The sequence below is a fragment of the Ursus arctos genome, unplaced genomic scaffold, assembly GCF_023065955.2.
Source record: "Ursus arctos isolate Adak ecotype North America unplaced genomic scaffold, UrsArc2.0 scaffold_17, whole genome shotgun sequence".
NCBI classification, from domain to species: domain Eukaryota; kingdom Metazoa; phylum Chordata; class Mammalia; order Carnivora; family Ursidae; genus Ursus; species Ursus arctos.
This window is the reverse complement of record NW_026622841.1, coordinates 47844403-47868108: the sequence shown is the minus strand read 5'-3', so window position 1 is coordinate 47868108 and position 23706 is coordinate 47844403. Positions and strand designations below refer to the sequence as shown.

Sequence of the window (23706 nt, the reverse complement as noted above, 5' to 3'; positions counted from 1 at the left end):
GCTCAGCATACATAACAGGTGTTCAGTATTTGTTGACTAGGTTACCTCCTCTCCTAATTAATATCAGTTTTTCAATCCACAAAAGGAAATATGTCCTCCTTACTTTTTACAGCAATTTACTGTGTGGTTATTCTATAGTTATTTATACCTTGTTTCACTTTGAGAAAGAATTTAAACCAATACAAAAGATACTTTGTACTTTCTTCAGTAGTCTTTTAAATTTTCTTCAGATTATAATCATATTTGTATGTTTTCAGCTTTCTTCAACTTCTAAGAGCACAGCTTGAAAAAAACCCACAAAGTTTTTCAATGCAACCATTCATCATCTCACTCTACTCATCTCTGTCTTTGCAACAGTTTCTTATGGAGTGGGAAGACAACAACCATGTCACATTTACTTACAGGGAAGTTCTCTATTTCCCAGTGTATAACTGCTAATAAATTCTCTCCAGATCAAGCCTTTCCTATAGCTTTTCCAGACAGCAGGTCATTCAATGTTTCTTAATTTCCCCAAGAATTTATTTCCTGTTTTCCCTCCTCAGTCAATTGTATAGCTTGTATACAGTATATGTACTGTACCTGAACGCAGTGTAACTGTTTCGTTAAAAATATTTGATACCTAGGATACTTCCCTACTGTTGGCAAAACTACGACCCGTTTCTTTAAAATTAACAAGATTTTTCCCCCTGAACTTTCCCTCACAGTCTCAACTAGATAGGCAGTCCTTAAGACAAATACTACCTACTTAATTTGTAACTGTTTCTAAAACCACACAGCTGAATTCATTTCCATTAAGGTTTACTGCTGTTGCTACAGCAGGAAGTTAGGAGCTGGTATACACTATTCTTTCTGTGAAAACAGAAAAAAAAATCCTGAGACTTCAACAGGAAAAAGATGGATCCTTGGCCTTCCAAATCCACAAAGAAGTTGGCCACATTTGATGACACTATAATTTTGATTCAGCTATGTTGAACAAGATTTTCTGTGAATCATCTCATTATTTTAACTGTTTTTTGAAATAGGGAAATGTTTTAAACTGAATGAAAGTAACTTCTTGCATACTACATATTTTCATGTCTGAATTGCAAAATGCAAGTTTGATGGAATCAAGTATACTGTAATTTCCTGTATCTTCATAATTAAATTCTGGTTTTTATCAATAATAGAACCTTACATTTTATATTTTAAATTTAATAAAAACAAGATAACTTGTCCCTTCATAGGAAATAAATTTTAATTTAATTACCCTTTATTTATTGACTTTCTTCACATTGAGATATCAAAATATAAGACAAAAGGCAATTCAACAAAGATCAAATATCAAATTACGACTGCTGAGCCCAATTCCAACTCATGTATATGGTATTTCATCTTGGTCTCTCAAATGAGATATCAGAGAAGTAGCAGGACAATTTTCTGAATATTATTAAATATTCTCTCTTTAATTAGAGTAGGATAGTATCCATAACCACATCTGTGTACTTTAGATTTTCATCAAATATACACATATATTAGCAAGGCAGTTTCAAAAGACTGTATTTACTACAACTACTTTCAAATATCCACTGTAATGTGCAAGAAAAAATAACTTACTGTCTCTGAGTGTTTCCCAAGCCCATTGATCATTTTTGAAGAAGAGATGTCGTTTGATTTCTTCTACACCATTTCGCCCTAATCTCACCTCTCTGAAAAGGGAGGGAAAGAAAAAAGTTATTAATCATTTAAGATATTATTATTATAACCTGCCCAGATATATTTGCGGGCATAATGCTAAATCTATGCATAATGATAAAAACAGTTCTATGTCACCTTGAAATCATATTGATTTTCAGTATAATTTTCAACTTAAATAAAAAATAAGTTGAAGACAGAATACTGAAGAATTTTTTTAAAAATATATATGAAAAAAAGACCTGTTGATACTCCATGACTTTTCTATTGACAACAAAAATTCCCATAAATCCTCTTTGCTTCATTAGCATAATGAATAAAACACAGTGAATTTTCTTGACAGCTCTTAAACACTATGGTAGTTATACATTTTTTGCAACCAACAACTTTACTTTGCACCAAAAGCTAACAAAAACTCAGACATCTTAAATTTAAAATCTCCACTTCATATGTTATTATAAATATTTCTGATCTATCAGAAACTAATGACAACTAATTCTTGACATTACTACAAAACTCAGAGTTTTAATGGGATTCCTGGCCTCTTAGGTGAGAAGAGAGATAAAATGTTTAAAAATGTGCCTTCAGTGGATTTGGAAAGGGGAACTTAGCAACTCTGTTTTCTACTTTAGTGCTTATAAACAACAAGAACATCCCGAATTCTAAATTTTTTCATGAGTTCAAAGATAAATTGCTTTTGATATAATGTGACACCTTCTGAAGAAGCTTTCATTGACTCTCCCACACTGGATCAGGGAACCTCTCCATGGTTCTATGGCAGACAGACAGTACTTAACGCAGAGTACTTATCTCTTTGTACAATAAACATCTCATTCACTTGTCTGTTTCCCTCAAAGGACTATGAGGCAGTGGAGAACAGTGGCTGTGTATCTTTTTCATTTCTATATCCCTAGCACCTAACACACAGCATAGTACTTATATTTATAAAGCACATATATTAAAATGTAAAAAACTTGAAAGACTGTACATTTCAGGCTCTAAAGGACATATGAAGGGTAGTAAATTTAGATTAATTAAAGTGAATCTGAGATTGAAACATATCTAAAAGTACGAGGCTTCCCTAATATTTAAATTAATAATATACAAAAACATAAATATTGAACATAATCTTAGTCAGTCATGTGGTTCATGTTTAAATTTAGAAAGTAAACCATAAGGATACACATAATATACCATTTTTGTTTCTAAAACACATACATGCATACACATTTATAAAAAATGTATAAAAATGGCCATCTCTAGAGGGAATGGGGTAAGAAATACATATATCTTTATAGCTTTGCACTATTTACTTAATTTCAACAAACATATAATCATATATAATTAAATCTTTTTTCCAGCTCTACTGAGATATAATTGACAAAATCTTAAGATATGTAAAGTGTAAAAAGCAATGTTTTGACATATGTACACATGGTGAAAGGATTCTCCCACTGAGAATTAACACATCTGTCACTTCACCTATTTACACCTTTCTTTTTGGTAAGAACATTTAAATTCTACTCTCTTAGCAAATTTCAATTATACAATACTGAATTATCTTAAACGGCATCGATTAGAAGATGCATCATTTTTCCATCACTAGGGAAAAAAATGTTCCGAATTAAATTAATACATGACATTGACTGTGAGAAGGACTCTAATTTCAGAGATGTTACATGTTAAAAAAAAAAAAAAACCTCAGACTCAAGAAAATATAATTTTTATACTTAACCAAGGTAAAAATTCAACAATGAAATATAAAAAATCATCTGGTCTAGCCATCAGAAAAGAAAATTACCCCAATTACTTAGGTAAGGCAAAGTGATCTGAGAGCCAGAAAGCCATCCAGAATATCACAAAATATTATATTTTACTCTCATTAATGATTTGGGGAATGGTAATATTTTTATTCCAACGGTTCAAATGTAAGAGACGAGATACAGACCTCAAATAACTGAGCAGCAAAATGAGAATTTCCTTAAAATAAAGTTCAATGTTAAGATTATTTACCTGTCAGTAAGGAAGGCACAAATAAGATTTTTTGCTTCTTTTGATATATCATTATCATCAGGGAAAGTAAGTGAATTTTTATGGTTCATAATCTTACTGTAAGTTCCAACCAGAGAATCTGCATAAAAAGGTGTATCACCTGAAAATTTGACAGGGAACACAAAAGTAAATAAGATACATTTAAAAAAATCAGTTTCAAAGGAAAAGAGTCAATGTTACATAAAGATTACTACACATGCATTAAAGACATATACTTAACATATAAAAAATAAATAACACATCACAAAGTTGCTTTAAGCTTCTAAACAGCTTTTAAAAACACAGAGCAGGTTTGGATCAGTTGGTTTTCTGCAAACAAAATTAACTTTGCTTAATGCAGTAAATACCTTACTCGAAGAAGCCAAACGCCTAAGTTCTGGGATGAACAACTATGTTATAGGTACACAAAATTTTCCTTTACTCACCTACAAGCATTTCATATAAAAATACCCCAACTGACCACCAGTCACATTCTCGTCCATAATAGCCATCACCACCTTGAGATTTTAATACTTCAGGAGAAATGTAATCAGGTGTTCCAACTGCTGTATCACATCGTACCATACCTTCCTAAAAAAGAGTGGCAGGTCAACTTTTGAATTAGAATCCAAATACAAATTTTGAGTTATTTAAAAGGACTTTCCTAATAAAACCTGTAGACCTCTGAGTCTCTGGGCTATAACATATATCAAAACCTAACGCAAACTTGACAAAAATGAACACACAGTCTAATCACATACACATATTATATACATAATATATTCGAAACGTGTGTGTGCTCGTGTATGTGGATACATCAGTGATTTTTACTTTGTGGTATTACTCATTAGAAAGACACACTGCCACCCAGTTGTGCCAATATTATGACCTCATCATAACTGCAGAGAACAAGTATATGAGCCAATGCAAATAGACTGAGGGACTGCTAGGATGAATCATTTGATAACATTAATACATAAATGTTGATCTATTATTATTTTCTACTAAAATAGTCATTCTAACCATGCTTGAAACTGTAAAGAAAACATACAAGAATTGCACAAATATAAAATGGGGAGGTATGTGTAATGGAAAAGGGTGTAATAGTACTGAGCACACTGAGTATCTATTTAATATGCATTTTAACTCTCAAAAAAAAAAAAAAATCCCCAAAATTAAATGCAAAAACTATACATACCTATTACTTATTTTAGCTGGTATTAATGCAACAGAATTATAATTAAATGTTCACACAAAAGTTCTCATGTAGTGTTTCCTTCTAAGAAATAATTCTCCTTTTAAAATAATAGGGGCGCCTGGGTGGTACAGCGGTTAAGCGTCTGCCTTTGGCTCAGGGCGTGATCCCGACTTTCTGGGATCGAGCCCCACATCAGGCTCTTCCACTATGAGCCTGCTTCTTCCTCTCCCACTCCCCCTGCTTGTGTTCCCTCTCTCGCTGGCTGTCTCTATCTCTGTCGAATAAATAAAATCTTTAAAAAAATAAATAAATAAATAAAATAATAAATACAACTTTTTGGCTATTGTTCTGTGATAAGTTTCCAAGAATATAAACTGTTTCAACTGAAACAAAGTAGCGCACTTGCCACTTTAGCTATAAATATGTTATTTATTTTGCAAATAGTAAGGACAGATGGTATCTTTTAAGACTGACTTCCAAAATAAGCAGTAAGATCTTCTACATGTTAACATAAGGCTAAGTAAAACATTTAAAAAATACACATATCACTAAAACCAAGTTTTTATGAAAGTCTAATTTTAACACTGGTCATAGTATTTAGTGACTAGTTCCATTTCTAGTTACCAGTAGTACTGTATTTTGCAGAGTTGTTATAAAGGATTTAATAAATTTGACAATCAACACTTACCTTAAGTAGAGAGGAAAATATAAATCACAAGTTACTAGTTAAACACTGAAATCATGGCATCTACTTCAACAAATAAGACAGGTTGTATTAATTCTGAACAAATCTAGCTATAGTTAGCACATTCTTATAGCATTTTCTAAAAAGCAGCTATCTTGAATTAGCAAAATTATTTAACCTTATTCATCTTCATACAAGTACCAAAATCTGCTAACTTCAAATGTCCAGATTTATCCAGCAGCATGTTATCAGGTTTCACATCTCTGAGGGAGGAAAAAAACAGAGTGTTTCTAAAACCAGGCAGACACTGATAAAAATTCTATGAGGCAGTTATTTTAGGCCCTGTACCCTCGCTCATTGTAGATAAGGCCATTTTTGATCCATATGTGCTCTTTCTGTCCACATCTATAAATTGAACTTCAGCAGGGAAATTCCTTTATATGTTAACGCCTCAGAGAAAGACATTCAATATTCCCTCTTCTTTTAAAAAGAGTTTGATTCTTCCAAGATGGAAAGCAAACCATTTGAGAGACAAAAACCATAAAAAACATAATACTCAGACATTAAAAATAACTGAAACACACTTTTCAACTTCAGTACATAAATAACCCCAGGACAGGGTCTAAATCACTTTCATTTTTGTATCCCTGGCACTTAGCACAGCAACTGCATTGGATTCAAGTGATGTATGTGAAACAAATGAAATTGTTCTTCTAACAAATAAATATGATCTATTCACTAATTAAAAGCAAAAGTTTGCATATAAAAAACTAAACAAAAGCAAATTAATTTGTATATTAAAAAATTAAAAGTGTTTAACTCTGGCACATACCTCAGAAAACCAACTTATAATTTTTATTTTTTAGAACACCAAATAAAAGTATATAATCAGATTAAGGGACATTAAAAAATACATTTATATCAACATTAAACTGAAATAACAGAACTATGAATTTCAAAGTTTTAAAATCTGAAATTCCACTTATCTCACATGAATAGGTGGATTTCCAGTAGGAAATGCCAATCAAATAAAGTTTAAGTACTTTTCAGCTTCCCCCTTCAACAAATGAAAAAACTTAAAAGCATTTTTATCTTTACCTATGAATGAAACCCATGGAATGGATTGCATCCAATGCAAGAACTACTTCTGCAGTATAGAATCGTGCCCATTTTTCAGGCACATCATAGTTGCTCATTAAGTTTACAAGATCTCCGCCAGGCATGTACTCCATCACCATGTAGAGATAACGATCATCTTGGAATGCATAAAAAAGCTATACAAATACAAAAAAATCATTACGATTAAGCAAAACTGTTTCATTTAAAAAATGACAAAAAATACTAATGTAAGATTTAATTAAAACAATCAAATTGCAGTAACTACAGTACTCAAAAAAACCAAACACACAAACATAAATCTCACAAAGCCCCTTCCATATGCAAAGGAACTGGTTATTTTTCTTTCTTTTTTTTTTTTTTTAAAGATTTTATTTATTTCTTTGACAGAGAGAGAGAGACAGCCAGCGAGAGAGGGAATACAGGCAGGGGGAGTGGGAGAGGAAGAAGCAGGCTCCCAGTGGAGAAGCCTGATGTGGGGCTCGATCCCAGGACTCTGGGATCACGCCCTGAGCCAAAGGCAGACGCTTAACAACTAAGCCACCCAGGCGCCCCAGAACTGGCTCTTTCTGAGGAGTTAGATGGAAACTTTCTTCTCTATATTGTTGCTACACTAATTCAATTTTTTACAGTGAGAATTTTTAAAAATTACAGTTTCAAAAAAGAACATACAAGTCTCTGAAGCAAAGAAGTATTATGATTCTGATATAACGTGTGCTCTTGTGAGGTCTACTCTTAAATTTATATCAATACCGCAATTCTCAAGTCGTCTGAAAAACTGGACTACAGGCTCAGCTGTCCCATAGCCATGTGACTGGGCAATTTATTTAACCTTTCTACGTCCCTGTCACTATAATCCCTTCCAGAAAAATGTAAGGGGCTATACCTTGTTTGACTTTTATACCTGCTGCTAGGTCAGAGTCTGGACCTAGCTATGGCAATTTGCAAATGCTTAAAAATGTCTAATCAATAGAAGGTAAATTAATCTATAATTGGAGATATACCAATAGGGATTAACTGCCTTTCAGAGTTGATAAGAAGATTAGTGAACATAGAAAGCACCTGGTACAACAGATGCTCAGTACGAAATAGCAGTCAATGGGAAGAGGAGCAGTAACTAACAGGAAGAGGGTAACAGCTACAGTCAAGCAGGAAGAGTGAAATCCATTGATAGGAAATTGGCAAGAATACCAGGCATAAATATATTTATTATGGGACCCAGGTTGAAGTTTTAAAAAAAAAAAAAAAAGAGCAAAAGTAAACATGAGAAGGTCAGAATCATACTAAAATAAAATGAAGCCCTAGAGAAAATACCTTGTTTACACAGACATTTGTCTTAAAATCTTTTTGTTTTTGTTTCATTTTTTCAACAGTGTTTAATGATTTTAGTTACAGATTTAGTTATTTTAAAAAGATATTTTAGGGATGGATAAGAAACTAAGTGGCATCTCATGGCTAGCCCAAATTAAAGTATACAATTTATCATTTGGGCACCACAATTAAAGAAACAATGTTGATTTGGTAGCAGTTTACCATATTTAGAGACAATGTATCAAGAAAAACAAAGCTTCAAGTAATAAGTTGTAAATTTAAAAATTATGTCCTATGTCTTTTAACTATCTACAGAAAACTGAAGATTCTCTGTATCACTGGTTCTCAGCCAGAGGAAATAATCATCCCCTGACCACCCGCCCCCTTCCCACTAGCACCAGGTAAACATTCAACAATGTCTAAACACAATTTTGGTTGTTACAAATGGTATGCAGGCTGTGGAGAGCTGCTACTGGCATCACCTGGGTAGAAGCCAAGGATGCTGCTGAAAATCTGATTAATGCACAGGATGGCCCAACAACAAAGGATGACCTGGCCCAAAATGTCAGTAATACCAAGCCTGAAAATCCCTGCTCCACAAAGCTGATAAAAACAGCAGACATTTCAAGTATAAAAAGTCATACGTAACTCTTAAACATTTTCCATATCCTTTTTATCCCAATTACTAGTGTGCTTCTTTAGGATACTCTTCATTATATATTATAAATTAATAAGTCATAAAATTCATGTTAAGAATTTAGAAATGGTCTAGTCCACCCAGTTTTTTTTTAACCAGAAGATTTACTTCCCCCACATGCATTCTTACATAATCCCAATACATAAGACACATAAAATATGGAGCTGCTCTAGTTGAGGCAGAAATAGAAAACCCAGTATTACAACTTCCCCAAATTCCTGCTTGTCCCCATGACTTCACTTGAGGTATTCTCCCCACAGGTGAAAATCTAAGCCAACTTCCACATGTCTGAACAAGGAAACTGAGGCCCAGAGATGTAAAAAACTTGGCCACAGCTTCACCAATAGATTTTTGACAGTTAAGACTAGAACTTACAACCACTGACTTCTAGTGTATTTTTCTTTCCACTGAAAAACCTAGAGCCTACACAATATTATTTGAAGGCCTACCTTAACTCACCCCTTCCTTCCTTGTCCCATTCTTTCCTCTCCACAAAATGAGAGAGACAAATAGATGAATAGATGGTTAAATAAACAGAAAAGGATCTCATATTTGGGAAAAAACTTAAATTTCAATATTAAATAAAAGTATCCACCCAGGAGATAATAATATATAACTTCCTTCAAATCAAAGCAGATTAAATTTTCTAATATTTAAAGTCTATAGGCACATAATTATTTTGCTTTGGGCTTACTTTTCTCCTAGAGACAATTCAATAAAATTAAATTTTACGATTTTAAAAAAGTAACGATACGTTAGACAATTTTGTAATTGCCAACAAATTCTCTATTACTGTTCTAAAAAACAAACTAAGCTTCTCCAATATGTTTAGTTACAAACTATTACACCAATAATGAAACAGTAGCAAAATCATACCTGGACGACCCAAGGGCTGTTAGCAAAAGCCATGATGTCCCTTTCTTCCCAAAAAAAAGCAGAATCGGATCTCTTAATCATTTCAAATTTACTGAGAAGCTTCATAGCATATACCTTCCTGGTGGATTTATGCCTTACCTTTAAAATTGAAAAGAAATAATGAACCTTTTGTTGACATTTAAAGTTCAGCATTTACCAGAACAATTTACCAAAAGATTTTAACACTTTGTTAATATAACATTCTGTTCTAGCTACTTTTTTCTCATCTCTTCTGCTGACTTATCCCAATTAGATAATGTCAAGGCTTCAATTACAAGGCGGCAAGTAATGTTAGAAAAAAATCTTTATTTTCTTTTTTAGAAAAAAAATCTTTATTCCCTATATAATAGCACACTCCCCCTTCTCCACCCTGTTGTTCATGCTGCTTTCTATTTATAAAACTTAGGATTTCATATTACAAGTAAAGATTTCTCTTCTGACACTTGAAACCTCTTCTCTACCCATGGATGGTTGGGGAAAATACTTCCTACTACTGCTGAATTTGACTCTAGGCTTTCACATCCTTTGGCAAGACTATCTAGAGCAATTTAAAGCAACAAATTTATAAAAACAATATCATCCCAAATAATGTATGTTAAACACACAAATGGATTTTTAATTTTATTTTTTTAATCTCATTAAAATAACCTACCAATTGAACTTCTCCAAATGCACCTCTACCAATCACCTTCACTACTTCATAATCTTCTGCTTTCATTCGTAAATCTCTAATTTTATTTATTGTGTCTTTATCTGTATGAAAAGAAAAGTTTGTGATTTTAAATCATTGAAGCATTACAACTAACACTGTTTATTTTACATTCAAGTCCTTGAAAAACAAAAAAAAATCATTAAGAATTACTTTATAGTAAACAGTTATAAAAGAAATGTTCAATGTATTAAGAATTGTTTTAAATAAATTCTGGAATGACTTCACTCTAGCTATTAAAATACTTTCATTAAAATCTAACGTGATAGATATTTCAGAAAATAAATATACTACTAACACATGGAGGACAATCAGTTAAGTACAGAGCAAAACTGAATTGAAGGATCATGGGTATATATTTTAGATTAGTGAAATAAAATTTTCTTTTTATCAAGTCAGTTTTGATAATCCCTCCAAGAATATATAAATAATTGAAGATATCCAATGTTGAAAAAAATCACATACTTGTATCAATGTTTCTCTATTTGAACCTAGATTTTAACTTAAAACACACAGTGGGAATCACTGCAATTATTTATATAAACCTGTCACGCTACAAACTACAATAATTTACAAATCCCCACTGGATAGATATTCTAATTCCTAATTTGGTCATAGATTAAAATAGGGCTATTTTAATCCACATGGGTCAACACTGGCATGAGATTACATGGAAAAGCTTCACATTTCAGAGTGTACAAAATACAGAACAGCTATTAAACTTAAGTTCTAGTTCCTATTAAAAACTCCATCTATATTCTTGTCTTTCTTTTTAAAAGCACATTTAAACTCAAGTGTTTGTGTACATTATGACCAATAAACACATGCAAAAGAAAGCAAATTTTTACACGAGGATAACATAAGTACACTTAATTTTAGGTTACATATCATTTGCAAGATGCATCAGAAAGATATAGACAATAATCAATATACTGCGCAATTATTTGTGTCTCCCACGTAGGCTCTATAGAATCACTGTAGATATATAAAGATAATTTCAAAACATAGTTCCTCCTCTTAAGGAGTTCAAACTCTAGCAAATGAAACAGAAACGAACAATGAAAAAAAAAAAAAAGCTGTAAGGAGGATAAGCACAGAGTTTACAGAAAACTAAAGAAGACACCTAACCCAAACCTGCCTGGAAAGGAGGTGGGTAGAAAAGGCTTTCTGAAAATGGTAACACCTGAAACAAATCTAAAATGAAACGCAGCAGTTAGCCAGGTGGGGAGAAGAAAAGAGAATACTATAGGCAGATGGGCAATATAAGCAAAGGCACAGAGGAAGTACACACAAGAAGCTTTGTGCTGCTGAAGTATCAAGTTTGTGATAAGGGTTCAAAGGAGACGCTGGAGAGCCCCAAACTGGTTAAGGAGCTTGAACTTTACCTGCAGGCCAGTAGTTATAAAACTATTATTTAATCATAAAAAATCTTTACTCACAATAAAATTTAAAGCAACTCAATTTTATAGAAAAGAAAGTGCTCTGCCTCAGGAGGGTAGTGGTGTGGGGGGTCAGGATATCAGAGAGGGGCTGGAGTTTCATCTACTTTATAACTCTTCCATAAAGCAGCCCCCGAGAGTCCTGTGGGATCTGCTGGGAACTGAGAAGCACCATGAAAAGAAATAAGGCAGATAAACAACACAGTCAAATTTACATTTCAGCTAAACCAGTCTGGGAAATATGTAAAAAGATGAACTCAATAAGGACAAGACTGGGGGTGGGGAGAATTTTAAGACTACTGTAATATTCCAGATGAGAGTTAAGAAAGTCCTGAACCAGGATGTTTTATATAATAGCCTGTGAGGTTCAGAAAGGATTCCTAGCTCTGGTTATATGAGGTTTAGAGCCATAAATAGGCTGAAAAGTCTGTTGTTTGAGCTCAGAAAATATATCTGCTGCAAATTTATGTGGGAATGATGATTTTGCTTCCTGTTTTAATTTCTAACAACAGAGGAAGTGTATAAGGCAGCTTGATATGTGATTCAAACAACATTAGTTGTCGAATGACTTTATTACATTTAAGTATGGCATTAAACTGCTGTTCTGCCTTTTAATTTTAGGTTATAGTCATTAAGAAACATTTTCAAAAACTAACTTCCAAAGTCAATTAGTATATAATGAGAACTCAGTAACAGCTGGGAGTGGCTCTAAAAACCTTCATCTTGGTCTCTGTCTTAGCTCATGCTGCCATACAAAATACCATAGACTGAGTGGTTTAAACAATATTCATTCATTTTTTCACAGTTCTGGGGTCTGGAAGTCCAAGATCAGGGGACCAGCATGTTTGATTCTGGTGAGGCCCTCTTGGCTTGTTGGCAGCTGCCATCTCTGTGTTCACATGACCTCTTCCTAGTGTGCAACAAGGTGAGGACACTGATCCTATCTTATCGGAGCCCCACCCTTATGACCTCATTTAACCTTAACTGCCTCCTTATTGACCCTATCTCCAAATACAGTCATTGGGGGTTAAGGCTTCAACATATATTGGGGGTGCAGGGGACAACACACAATTTAGTCCATAGCAGTCCTTAAAAAAAAATATATCACAATTAAACAGCATCACTACTAAGACATCAACTTAAGATAAATTGGATGTTCAGTTCCAATTTCTGACAAAAATTTACAGAACTGATGATGTAAGTCCACGAGAGTGAATTGGGTGTACCACTGACACTGTGGTTCAATAACACGTGACAGATTCAAGTATTTTCCACAAAGTACCTGCTGATGTATAATATAAAATAACTATAGGCTTTAGAGGCCTTGTGTTTTCATAAGCTTTGTCAGTTTGTCCAACTAAGCCTTTTTCTGTACCACACATAATTTTAACTACTATCACTTGTAACACACCTCAGCAGACTCCTCTTTAAGCTGTACTTAGTATTTTCTCAACTTCCTTAAAAATATTCTTGCCTGTACTTGTTCCATGAAGACTACACATGGAGAGGATAATTCTTTAGTTATTCCAAACTCAGCACTGACTCCTCAAATAAACAAGAGTCAAGGAAATTGTCTTATTTTTTGACTATTGATGTTGCTCTTGATGACCTCAATTCGTTGAGGTTCTTGCCAAAAAGCTAGTAGTCTAAGGAAATTTTTCTCTACACATTTTTTTTTTTTTTTTTTTTGCTGCTGCAAACACTCACCATTTCTCTATTTGGCTAATAAGCCACTCATAAGCTAATGTAAGGTCACAGCCTCATTCCTTTTTTATTTTTGTGAAGAAAATTCTGTGATGAGATATTCCATTTCAAGTTTTCTATTTTTTCTGACTGTTGCTTTCCTGAGATGGGAATATTATGATAATAACTCACTCTGGTAACATCAATATATATTATTTTAGCACAGCTATAGTGTCACTGCAAAATAAACACAACGCTTTGCCTTTTAACTTCACAAAATAATCCACAGTCCACTGTGTCTCAAAATGACAACATTCAAAGTTCAGTTTTCTTTCTTTTTTATTTATTTATTTTTTTGACACAAGGGGTATGCACTGGCAATAAAAAATAAAATGTTGTGGTATGGTGATACACATGAAATGCTGTTCTGCTCTAACTGTACCACTGTGATTTAGCTGAGTAGCAGTGTGAACCAATAACAATGTCATGTATGATTTCTGTCACAACTACTCAATTCAGCCACTGGAGCACAAAACCAGTCACAGACAATACATAAGAATGAATGTGGCAATGTTCCAATAAAACTTTATTTATGGACACTGAAATCTGAATTTCCTATAATTTTGACATGTCATGACATATTTTTCTTTTGACCTTTCATCAATCATTTTAAAAATATAAAAAAACATTCTTTGTTCATAAGACATACAAAAATAGGTGGTGGGCCAGATTTAGCCTGTGGCCTGTAGTCTGCCAACCCCTGCTCTGATAGAGTGTCCCCACAAAGGACACTGCTTCCCCTGCAGCTCTCAAGTGGTGACCTTTACCTTTACTCACATGCCTCATACCACTGGCCCTGAAAGTGGATAGGTGAACTCCACTACTATCTCTATACCCCTATCCTAAATCTGCCAGCTTTGATTTTCATGTTATTAGATTATATTTCTTGCTACCTCTCATTATTGCTGTAATCTACTGACTCTCGGGTCATCACATTTCATTGCCAGACACTTTTAGTTCCTGGTTTACTGACCTCTCCAACATTCACCTGTTTTAACTCTTAGGGATTTTATTTTATCCACGGACGATATTTCTAATAACCTGGTCTCTCAATACCTTTAAGTTTTCTCTTTCAGTGATCTCATCCGGTACCTTATCGTAACCACTTATAATCTTCCCATAATTTCGATTTCAAATCTTACACCCTTTAAGCACTCCTTACCAGCTTTCCTGCTCACTCCCTCCAATAACTCAACTCCAACAATGCCCAGCCCCATCTTGGCTCTCTCCTGCTTCATTATACTTAGTTTGGCAAAATCACAATCGTAGTTAAATCCAATTCTCCAACTAACAGTGTCAGCACCCATGCAGTTAAATAAGTCTGGATAAATACATAAAATCATATTGACTGATCCCACTTTAAATTCCCAATCACAAACCTAAAGCTGGCCCCTAATTCTGCTTGGCATCATATTTCACTAGTCTGTTCACTCTCCTACTCTGCTAGAGACCATATTTTACATTTTCTTCCCTATTCTCAAACCTTGCACAGCTCTCCCACTGATCCTCATTCATAGCTAAGACATTTTTGGCTACCACCCTGAATTAAATTAAAAAATCAGAAGAAAACTGCCACCGATTTACCGCCACACATACATATATATGTAACTGCCACCATGTGCAGGTATGTATTTGGTCACCTTTTCCTATAGGAGCATACTGCTATTTTACACCAATCTTTCCACCAGTGATGTCACATCCTTTTTCACTAGTTCAAGGACATGGCTCCAGCAAAACTACCCTCTTTCTCTTGTATCATTAAGTTTTCCCTTTTCTAACCAGATCTTATATCATGCTTATTTTCATTCTCACCTTAAACAAATCTCTTCATCGCATTTCTCTCACGAGCTTCTTCTGCTCCATTACTCAAGTTCACTACAGCAAAATCCCTCAAATGTTGTCTATCCTCTCAGTTTCTAAATCTTTCTTCATATTTGCTTTTAAGTCCATTTAGGAGGGATTTGGCCACTACCTTTCTATCAAAGCTGCTTGTCAAAGTCACAAATTACCACCATGTTGCTAAATACAATGACAAATTATCACCTCTCATCCTGACATATCAGCAGCTTTTGACAGTTTGGTCCCTCTCTGCTGGTATACTTTCTCTACTTGACTTCCACATTCTTCCAACAATGCTAAGGATATTTTTTCAACCTCAATAGTTACTTTTCAGTTGCCTTTGCTGTCTCCTCCTCCTCCCAGAGTTCTTAACACTGAGCATCTCAAGGCTTAATCTTTCATAGTGTTTTCTTCTCTGTTTACCTTTATTTCTTTGGTGGCCTTTAAAAGCCATCCTACGAGTCAACAAATTTTTATGGCTAGTCCAGATCTCTCTCTTAAGCTTCAGGTTTATATATTCAATTGCTTACAAAATATATCTACATGGGTAACAGACCTCTCAAATTTAATGTGTATGAAACTGAAGAGATGTTTTCACCCCCAACCTCTACCTATGATCTCCGTATTTCTGTTAACAATTCAATTTTGCTAAAACCTAGGGAGCATTCTTGACTCCTTTTTTCCCTTACACACCACAACCTATCCTTTAGGAAAACATGCTAGCTCTACCTTTGAAATATTATCTCCAGTCTGGTAACTTTTCACTCTTTATATTGCTAACATGCTGGACCAAGCCACTATCGTCTCTTCCTAGGATTACTACAATCGCTTCTTAATTGATTTCACTGTGTCTATCCTTGCCTCTCCATAGTTTATTCTTAACCCTAGGTGATATTCTTAAAAACACAAGCCAGAGCATGTCACTCCTCTACTCAAAACTCTCTAATGTCTTGCCATCTCAGCCAGAGCAAAAGTCAAAGATCTTACAATGGCCTACAAGACTCTACATGACCTAGCTTTACTTCTCTGACATCATCCTACTATTCTTCTTGCTCAATTCTCTCCAGCCACAATGGCTTCTTCCTTGCTGCCTCTCGCACATGACAGATATATTCCTCCCAAAGCCTTCATACTGGCTATTCCTCTGTATGCCATTCCCTTTCCTCAAACATCTGCTTGGCTCATTCTCTCAAGTACTTCAACAATTTTCTCAAATGTCATTTTTTAGTGAGTCCCATGCTAGTCACCTTATCTAAAACTGCAGAATTCTCAAAACTTCCAATCCTTCTTATAGTGTTCTGTGTTTTTCCCATAATAAGTAATAACTTCTTTGTTACAGAATTTGTTTCATGCAAAATTATAAATTTGGTAAGCCCTCATTAATTCTAAGACCAATAAATAGGATTACATAACCATTAGACCCTTTTACCAATTTCTGATTGTCTACTTTGTTGAGCTAGGTGATGCTGACAGAAAGCTAAGATTCAGAGAAGTGAGTTATTACTCCACAGCACAGTAACAAAAAATGAAGTGGGTAAACAGAGTCACAAGTAGACACCATAAGTCTTGACAGGCCACTAACTAGCTAATCATTTTCTAAATAATTATCAGTTAGCAAAAGAGGCAGAAAGATTGATAATTTATAGTTTCAGGGTTACCAACAATTCAAAGAGATTTCAATCACACAGACTCTTCAATCTAATTTTCTAGAAATCAAATGGATGATTTTTCTTAAGAATCTTAAGAAAAAAAAGTCACAATTTATATCCAGTAAATTCTACTTCTAGAAATTTATCCTAAGTTAGATATAACGTGGAACTAAGATTTTTACGATAAAAAGTTTTTTAAAATGTAAAGATTGAATAATTTTATATACATATAATGGAGTATTAGGCAACATTTAAAATTGTGTTAAAAAATAAAACAAGATGAAATCAGAAAGGGAGACAAACCATAAGAAACTCTTAATCACAGGAAACAAACTGAGGGTTACTGTAAGGGAGAGGGGTGGGGAGATGGGGTAACTGGGTGATGGACACTAAGGAGGGCATGTGATGTGATGAACACTGGGTATTATATAAGACTGAAGAATCATTGACCTCTACCTCTGAAACCAATAATACATTATACATTAATTAACTGAATTTAAATAAAAAAGAAAAAGCACATAGAATGATATTCAACTATAATACTGAACAAATAAACAGAATAAACTGCACAAATATGTAAACAGAAATATATACTGGTACATGTGAACAGTAAAAAGACCAGAAGGAAATACAGCAAAATAATACTTGCAATCATTTCTGAGTGCAGTAGGATTTCAGATTATTTTATTCCTCACATATTTTATGTATTTCAAATTTTCTATAATGACTATTGCTTTCTTTTTTTTTTTTTTTTAAGATTTTATTTATTTATTTGACAGAGATAGAGACAGCCAGCGAGAGAGGGAACACATGCAGGGGGAGTGGGAGAGGAAGAGCAGGCTCCCAGCAGAGGAGCCTGATGTGGGGCTCGATCCCATAACGCCGGGATCACGCCCTGAGCCGAATGCAGGCGCTTAACCGCTGTGCCACCCAGGCACCCCATGACTATTGCTTTCTAATGAGAAAAAGACATGCCTGCCTAGTCTAAGATCTGAGATTATAAAGTGCACAATAATTTTATGTACCACTATACACTGTAAGACATCCTAATTGTTAAGTTTTTTTAAATGTCGGGATGAAATGTAGTAATAAAAGCTATGCACAATACACCATTTGACCAAAATACTGCTATTCTTTGCCTAAAGAAAACTAGTATACCTTGTATACTTTGAGTGTAGTCAAAGAATCCCAAAAAGCTCTAAAATTACATAAAACTTACCTAGAAAATCTACAACGTAATACTCAATTCCACAAAAATCTGTTTTAATGCAAAAATTATTTTATGCCCAAATCTTCAAATAAAATTCAAAGTCCAGGAAGATGTGCCATGTTTTGCCAGTGTGTGTACACACACACACACACACACACACACACACACACACACAGAGTGATCCAGTTTGAGAAACTGATTGGGGAGCGGGAGGAATCCAAATTCTTAGCATAAAATGGCTTTTAGACCTTGTTACTGTCCAGTTCTCCAGTCTTTTATTTCTAGATACTCTCCCCAACACGCTCTACCATTGTCCAGTTATTTGCAATTGCTCACATTACCATACTGCTTCAAATCTCCATACCTTTACAGATATTGATCATCAGCCTAAAATGACTTGCCCCCACATTATCTGACCAACTTATTATCAAATAAGATCTAATCCTATATCTCTTCTTCAGCCATTGTTGATCTCCTCAAGCAGATGGGCTAACTCCCTCTCCTCTGAAATACCACAATTTCTCTATTATTTCATCTATCAATCTGGACTGAAATTGTTTATACAGCTATGTTTCTTCTATTATATAGTACATTCCCATTTCCGTAAGGATAGAGACCACACTTCATTCATGGATATGTCCTTGATGTACACAGATGCTCAATGATACTTACTGAAACATGAAAAACATTTAATGATATTATTTATAAATGGAGACAAATCAACTACCTGCAGCTCTTACCTATTCAGGAACAACAGAAAAGCCAGTCACTATTACTTACTCCAAAATAAAGAAAGTATATATCTAAAATCAATCTCGGATTTTTCAAAATGCTAAACATAGAACTACCATGTGACCCAACAATTCCACTTCTAGGTATTTACCCAAGAGAAATGAAATGTATGTCCACATACAAACTTGCACACAAATGTTCATAGCAGCAGTATTCATGATGGCCAGAAAGCAGACACGACATGAATGTTCATCAAGAGATGAATGGATAAACAAAATGTGGTAGGTGGATCTACAAATGGAATATTATTTGGCAATTAAAAAATATGTGCTACAACATAAACAAATCTTGAATAATACATCATACTAAGTTCAAAGAGTCAGTCACAAAAGACCGCATATATAATTTCATCTACAGGTAATGTCCATTATCTATGGCAAATCTATACTGACATAAAATACATTAATCATTGGCTAGGGCTGGGGAGCTTAGGGAAAAATGGGAGTGACTGCTAATGTATATGGGGTTTCTTTATGAGGTGATGAAAAATGTTCTAAAAGTGACTGGTAATGGCTGCACAACTCTAAAATTATACAAAAAACAACGAATTGTATACTTCAAATGGGTGAATTTTACAGTATATAAATTATATCTCAACAAAACAATTTAACAAATCAATCTTAGGTTTGGCAATGATTTTTACATATAATACCAAAAGCATAATTCATAACAGAAATAATTGATTAATTAGGCTATCAAAATAAAAAACTCGTGCTGTGTGAAAGACAGTATATACAACCTTTTTGAGTCTGGAGGTGGAGCTTATTGATCCCCCTGCCCACAAGCGTAGGCTGAACTAGTGATCAGATTCCAAACGATAGGGTATGGAAAGGGCAAATAGTAACTTTCCAGAAGAGAAGCTTGGGAGACTACTATTTTAAACCAAGTGATAAAAGACATTACCATTGGTAAATCATAATACCACAAACCTATAACCCCAGTCTAAAGTCAGACAAACACAAACTGTGGGACATTCTATAAAATACCTGATCAGTAATCTTCAAAACTGTCAAGGTCATAAAAAAAAAATAAGCGAAGACTGAGAAACTATCACAGACTGGAAGAGACTAAGGGGAAATGGCAACTGAATACACTGGATTCTGGAACCAAAACCAAAAGAGATTAATGGAAAAACTAAAGTATGTAATTAGTTAACAGTAATGCCAATTTTAATTTGTTAGTTCTGTCAATGTGCCATGTTATATAAAATGTTAACATTAGGGAAAACCGGGTAAAGGGCATAAAGGAATCTCTATTCTTGCAACTTTCCCATGAGTTTATTATATGATTTATTTTAAAAAATAAAGAGGATATTTAACATTTCTTTTTTAAAAAATCTAATTTAGTGATATTTCATTTGTAATAACTTCAAACAAGCTTTTGTAATATCACAGGTCATACTGCATAATTTATTCAATTTTACGGCTTCATTTTAAAATCCCAACTAATAAGGACTACAAAAATATGTATATCATCAACTCTAGGCTAGTGATTACATCTGGAAGAGGAAGACATGAGGCCCACGGCCTCAGTTGTAACTTAAAATCTTATTTTGAACAAAAGACCAGAAGCAAATAGAGCAAAATATTAACTACTAATTTAACTGTGATCATGGATACACAGATATGTGTTATATCAATTCATGTGGGCTAATAAAAAACAATTTAAAAAGACAATGATCATATCCAAACTCTACTAACAAAAGAATACTTTCCAGAACATCTCTAACAAGTCAGCATTTAACCTCTAATACATTTAACAAATATTTAATGCATACCTAATATTTAGCCAGGTTTCAAGACACAAATACAAGTGCCCCTGGTCTCATGACACTTCCATTCTAGTGATGAGGGAAGAAGAGGAATGAATACCAATCAAATAAACACACAAATAAATATAACCTAACTGTGATAAGTGCACAAGAGGCCATGAAAGCACATATCTAGCACAGTACATCTGACCTAGCTCCAGGGGTTAGGAAACTAGAGTAAATGCTTATTTGAAATTTAAAGGATGACTCCTTTAAGTTGGATGGGGTTAGAAGTAATTTTCCAAAGAGGAAAACATCTAAAAGTATTGTGGCAAAGGTATCAGAGCGCTTTCTATGAACTAAGTATAAGCTGTATGGTGGCGGTATAAGGAAACAAAGGAGTAGCAGTACAGATAAGAATGTAACTTGAAAGGTCATGCAGTGGATTGTATGAAAGGCTGGGAGTGAGATTTGACTTAAGCAATTTGCAGTTGAAAAAGAATCCTCTGGCAGCAATGTAGATAACCAACTGTAAATGGGGAAATCTTACCGAGATCAATCAATGCAGACGATGAAGCCTGAACAAGAACAGTTGTAACAGAAAACAAAGTTCAAGCTTCTGTCAAGACTCCTACCGACCAAAATCTACATTCATGGGTCTTTTCTTCAGTTTATAATAAGACCATTTGTTTATCTTTAATTTTCTGGCAGCTCCACTATTCTCCCAAGGTTTTCTAAAGACCCTCAACACATTAGCACGTTCATTCAACATCCCAGGGTGTAATCTGCCTAGAACTGGGAATGTAAAGTACTTTGAAGAGTTCAAATTTCTTCTCCTTCTCTGAACTTCAATTCCTTTAAATTTTTAAAAATAATGAGAATGAAAATAAAGAAGTCTCATTTCTACTAAGTAATTTTTTTTATCCCATCCATCAACCCAAAAGCCCCAACCTACCATTTCAGTCTTTTCTGCCATCTGTCCTCCTTATCCCTTCCCACTCATCATCAACCAAGTTCAATTTATACCAAATTTCTGGTTCTTCAAAAATAATCATACTTTTAGGTGGCTCTCTGACTTAACAAATGCTATTCCCTCTCTGCCTGAATTGTTCTTCCTCAATTAAGAAATCTAGCCTGGGGGCACTTGGGTCGCTCAGTCAGCTGGGCACCGGGCTCTTGATTTGGCTCAGGTCATGATCTCTCAAATAAATCAATCTTTAAAAGAAAAAAAAAATCTAGCCTGGTCTTTTAAGACTCAACTTAAATATTAACTTTCCTTCTTAAGGCTTTTTTTTACTACCTCAAGATCTGTGTGTCATTACATTCTCTACAAAGTTCAATTATAAAAGTACATATATATATATAAAAGTGACTATTTGCTCCTGTATTTCCCTTCACAAGATGGTAAGATCTACAGTTTTAAAGAAAAACACTGTCTTATTCTTCGTCTTTTGTGACTGGACATGAAAAAAAATATGCCAAGAATAAATGGTCTCACAGGGCGCCTGGGTGGCTCAGTCGGTTAGGCGTCCGACACTAGGTTTCCACTCTGGTCGTGATCTCAGAGTCGTAGGATGAAGCCCCACTTTGAGATCCACACTGGATGTGGAGCCTGCCTGAAATTCTCTCTCTCCCCCTCCCCACCACCACCCCCAGCTCTCTCAAAAATGAATGAATGAATGGTAGTGGTGTGTAGTAAATTCATCACTTTCTCATACATCTTCAACCCATTACTCTAAATGGAGAGGGATGAGTGGGGGAAGTTACTTCTGTTCTCTTGAGAACTTCTCACAAATCTTTGCTCATCACAGGCTTTTGGCCTAACCCAATTTTTGTATTTACACTACTCTTTCACATTTATCTCTGGATATGTACTCATACTTGATATGGTTGTTTCCAATCTGAACTAAGAACTTCTATGGAATAACCCTGATTTCTTGAGCTAAAACTTTCCTATATTTATCCTTTTTTGAAATTCATCCTTCACCTGGAATCACACTATTAATAGAATTTATCTTTTAAATAAATTTGGTTAAATCTCCTAAGCTTGGAGCATGTGCCTGACCGTGCCCAGCATTTCTCTCCTTCATTAATATAAAGTCTTAGGCAGTAGTTCTCAACTGAGAGCAGTTCTGATGCCCAGGCGACACTTGGCAAAGTCTTGAGACATTTTTGGTTATCACAATGAGGGAAGGAGAAGAGTATGCTACTGGCATCTAGAAGGTAGAGGCAGGGATGCTACTAAATATCCTACAATGCAAAGGACAGCTCCTCCCCATAACAGAGTTATCTGCCCAAAATGTCAACAGTGCCACTTCTGAGAAAACCTGGTCTAAAAGGAACTGAATGCTTTGTCTCAAGGTCTCTATCAAATCCCAAATGCTAACAAAACTCAGAAAAGCTAATTTTTCTCATTATTTTCTCAATAAATAAATTACTGGCAAAGCAAATAAAAAGTCTGTCAACTGTTAACATACTTTTATAAGTAGACAGCTGCTCCACGATCACTCCCAGAGCTAATATGCCACTTTTGTAATCTATAAGGAAAGCTATAGTATGCTACCATAAAATACCATTTCAGGGTTTGTTTATTTTTTATCCAAACAAACACTCTCTACCACATTTTTACTCTCAGATTCATGGAATTCCTCATACAATGCTCTTCCCTCTTCTATTATCTTCTTTTAGACTGGTTAGAGTTGTTTAATAAGTTTGCTTTTCTACTAACATAATTATGAATCCTGTACCCCAAATCTCAGTGACATTCATAATAGTTTACAAACATATACAGTCATAACCACTGTTCCCAAATTCTCCCTTTCTCCTCCTTCCAATGCACTCCCCCAAACATGTTTCTTCTAAAATGTGACTAACTCCCACCATTTTATCTGGATCTAATGCCTAGTTAATATTCACCTTAAAATCTTTATTAGTTACGTGAGGATGATAAA

At 34.4% G+C, this 23706-nt stretch overlaps 1 protein-coding gene across 5 annotated transcripts in view; it reads right to left on the bottom strand.

Moving 5' to 3' along the window:
- ROCK1 (Rho associated coiled-coil containing protein kinase 1) overlaps positions 1–23706 on the bottom strand; it is a 140444-nt gene that overhangs the window by 77549 nt on the left and 39189 nt on the right. For all 5 annotated transcript variants that reach the window (XM_026496062.4, XM_026496063.4, XM_026496064.4 and 2 more), the window contains 7 exons: positions 10277–10377; positions 9586–9723; positions 6684–6859; positions 5764–5848; positions 4149–4293; positions 3685–3823; positions 1594–1685 (listed from right to left, as the gene is read on the bottom strand). In XM_026496062.4, coding sequence (XP_026351847.1) covers positions 1594–1685; positions 3685–3823; positions 4149–4293; positions 5764–5848; positions 6684–6859; positions 9586–9723; positions 10277–10377 — 876 coding nt within the window. The remainder of the gene's footprint in view (positions 1–1593; positions 1686–3684; positions 3824–4148; positions 4294–5763; positions 5849–6683; positions 6860–9585; positions 9724–10276; positions 10378–23706) is intronic.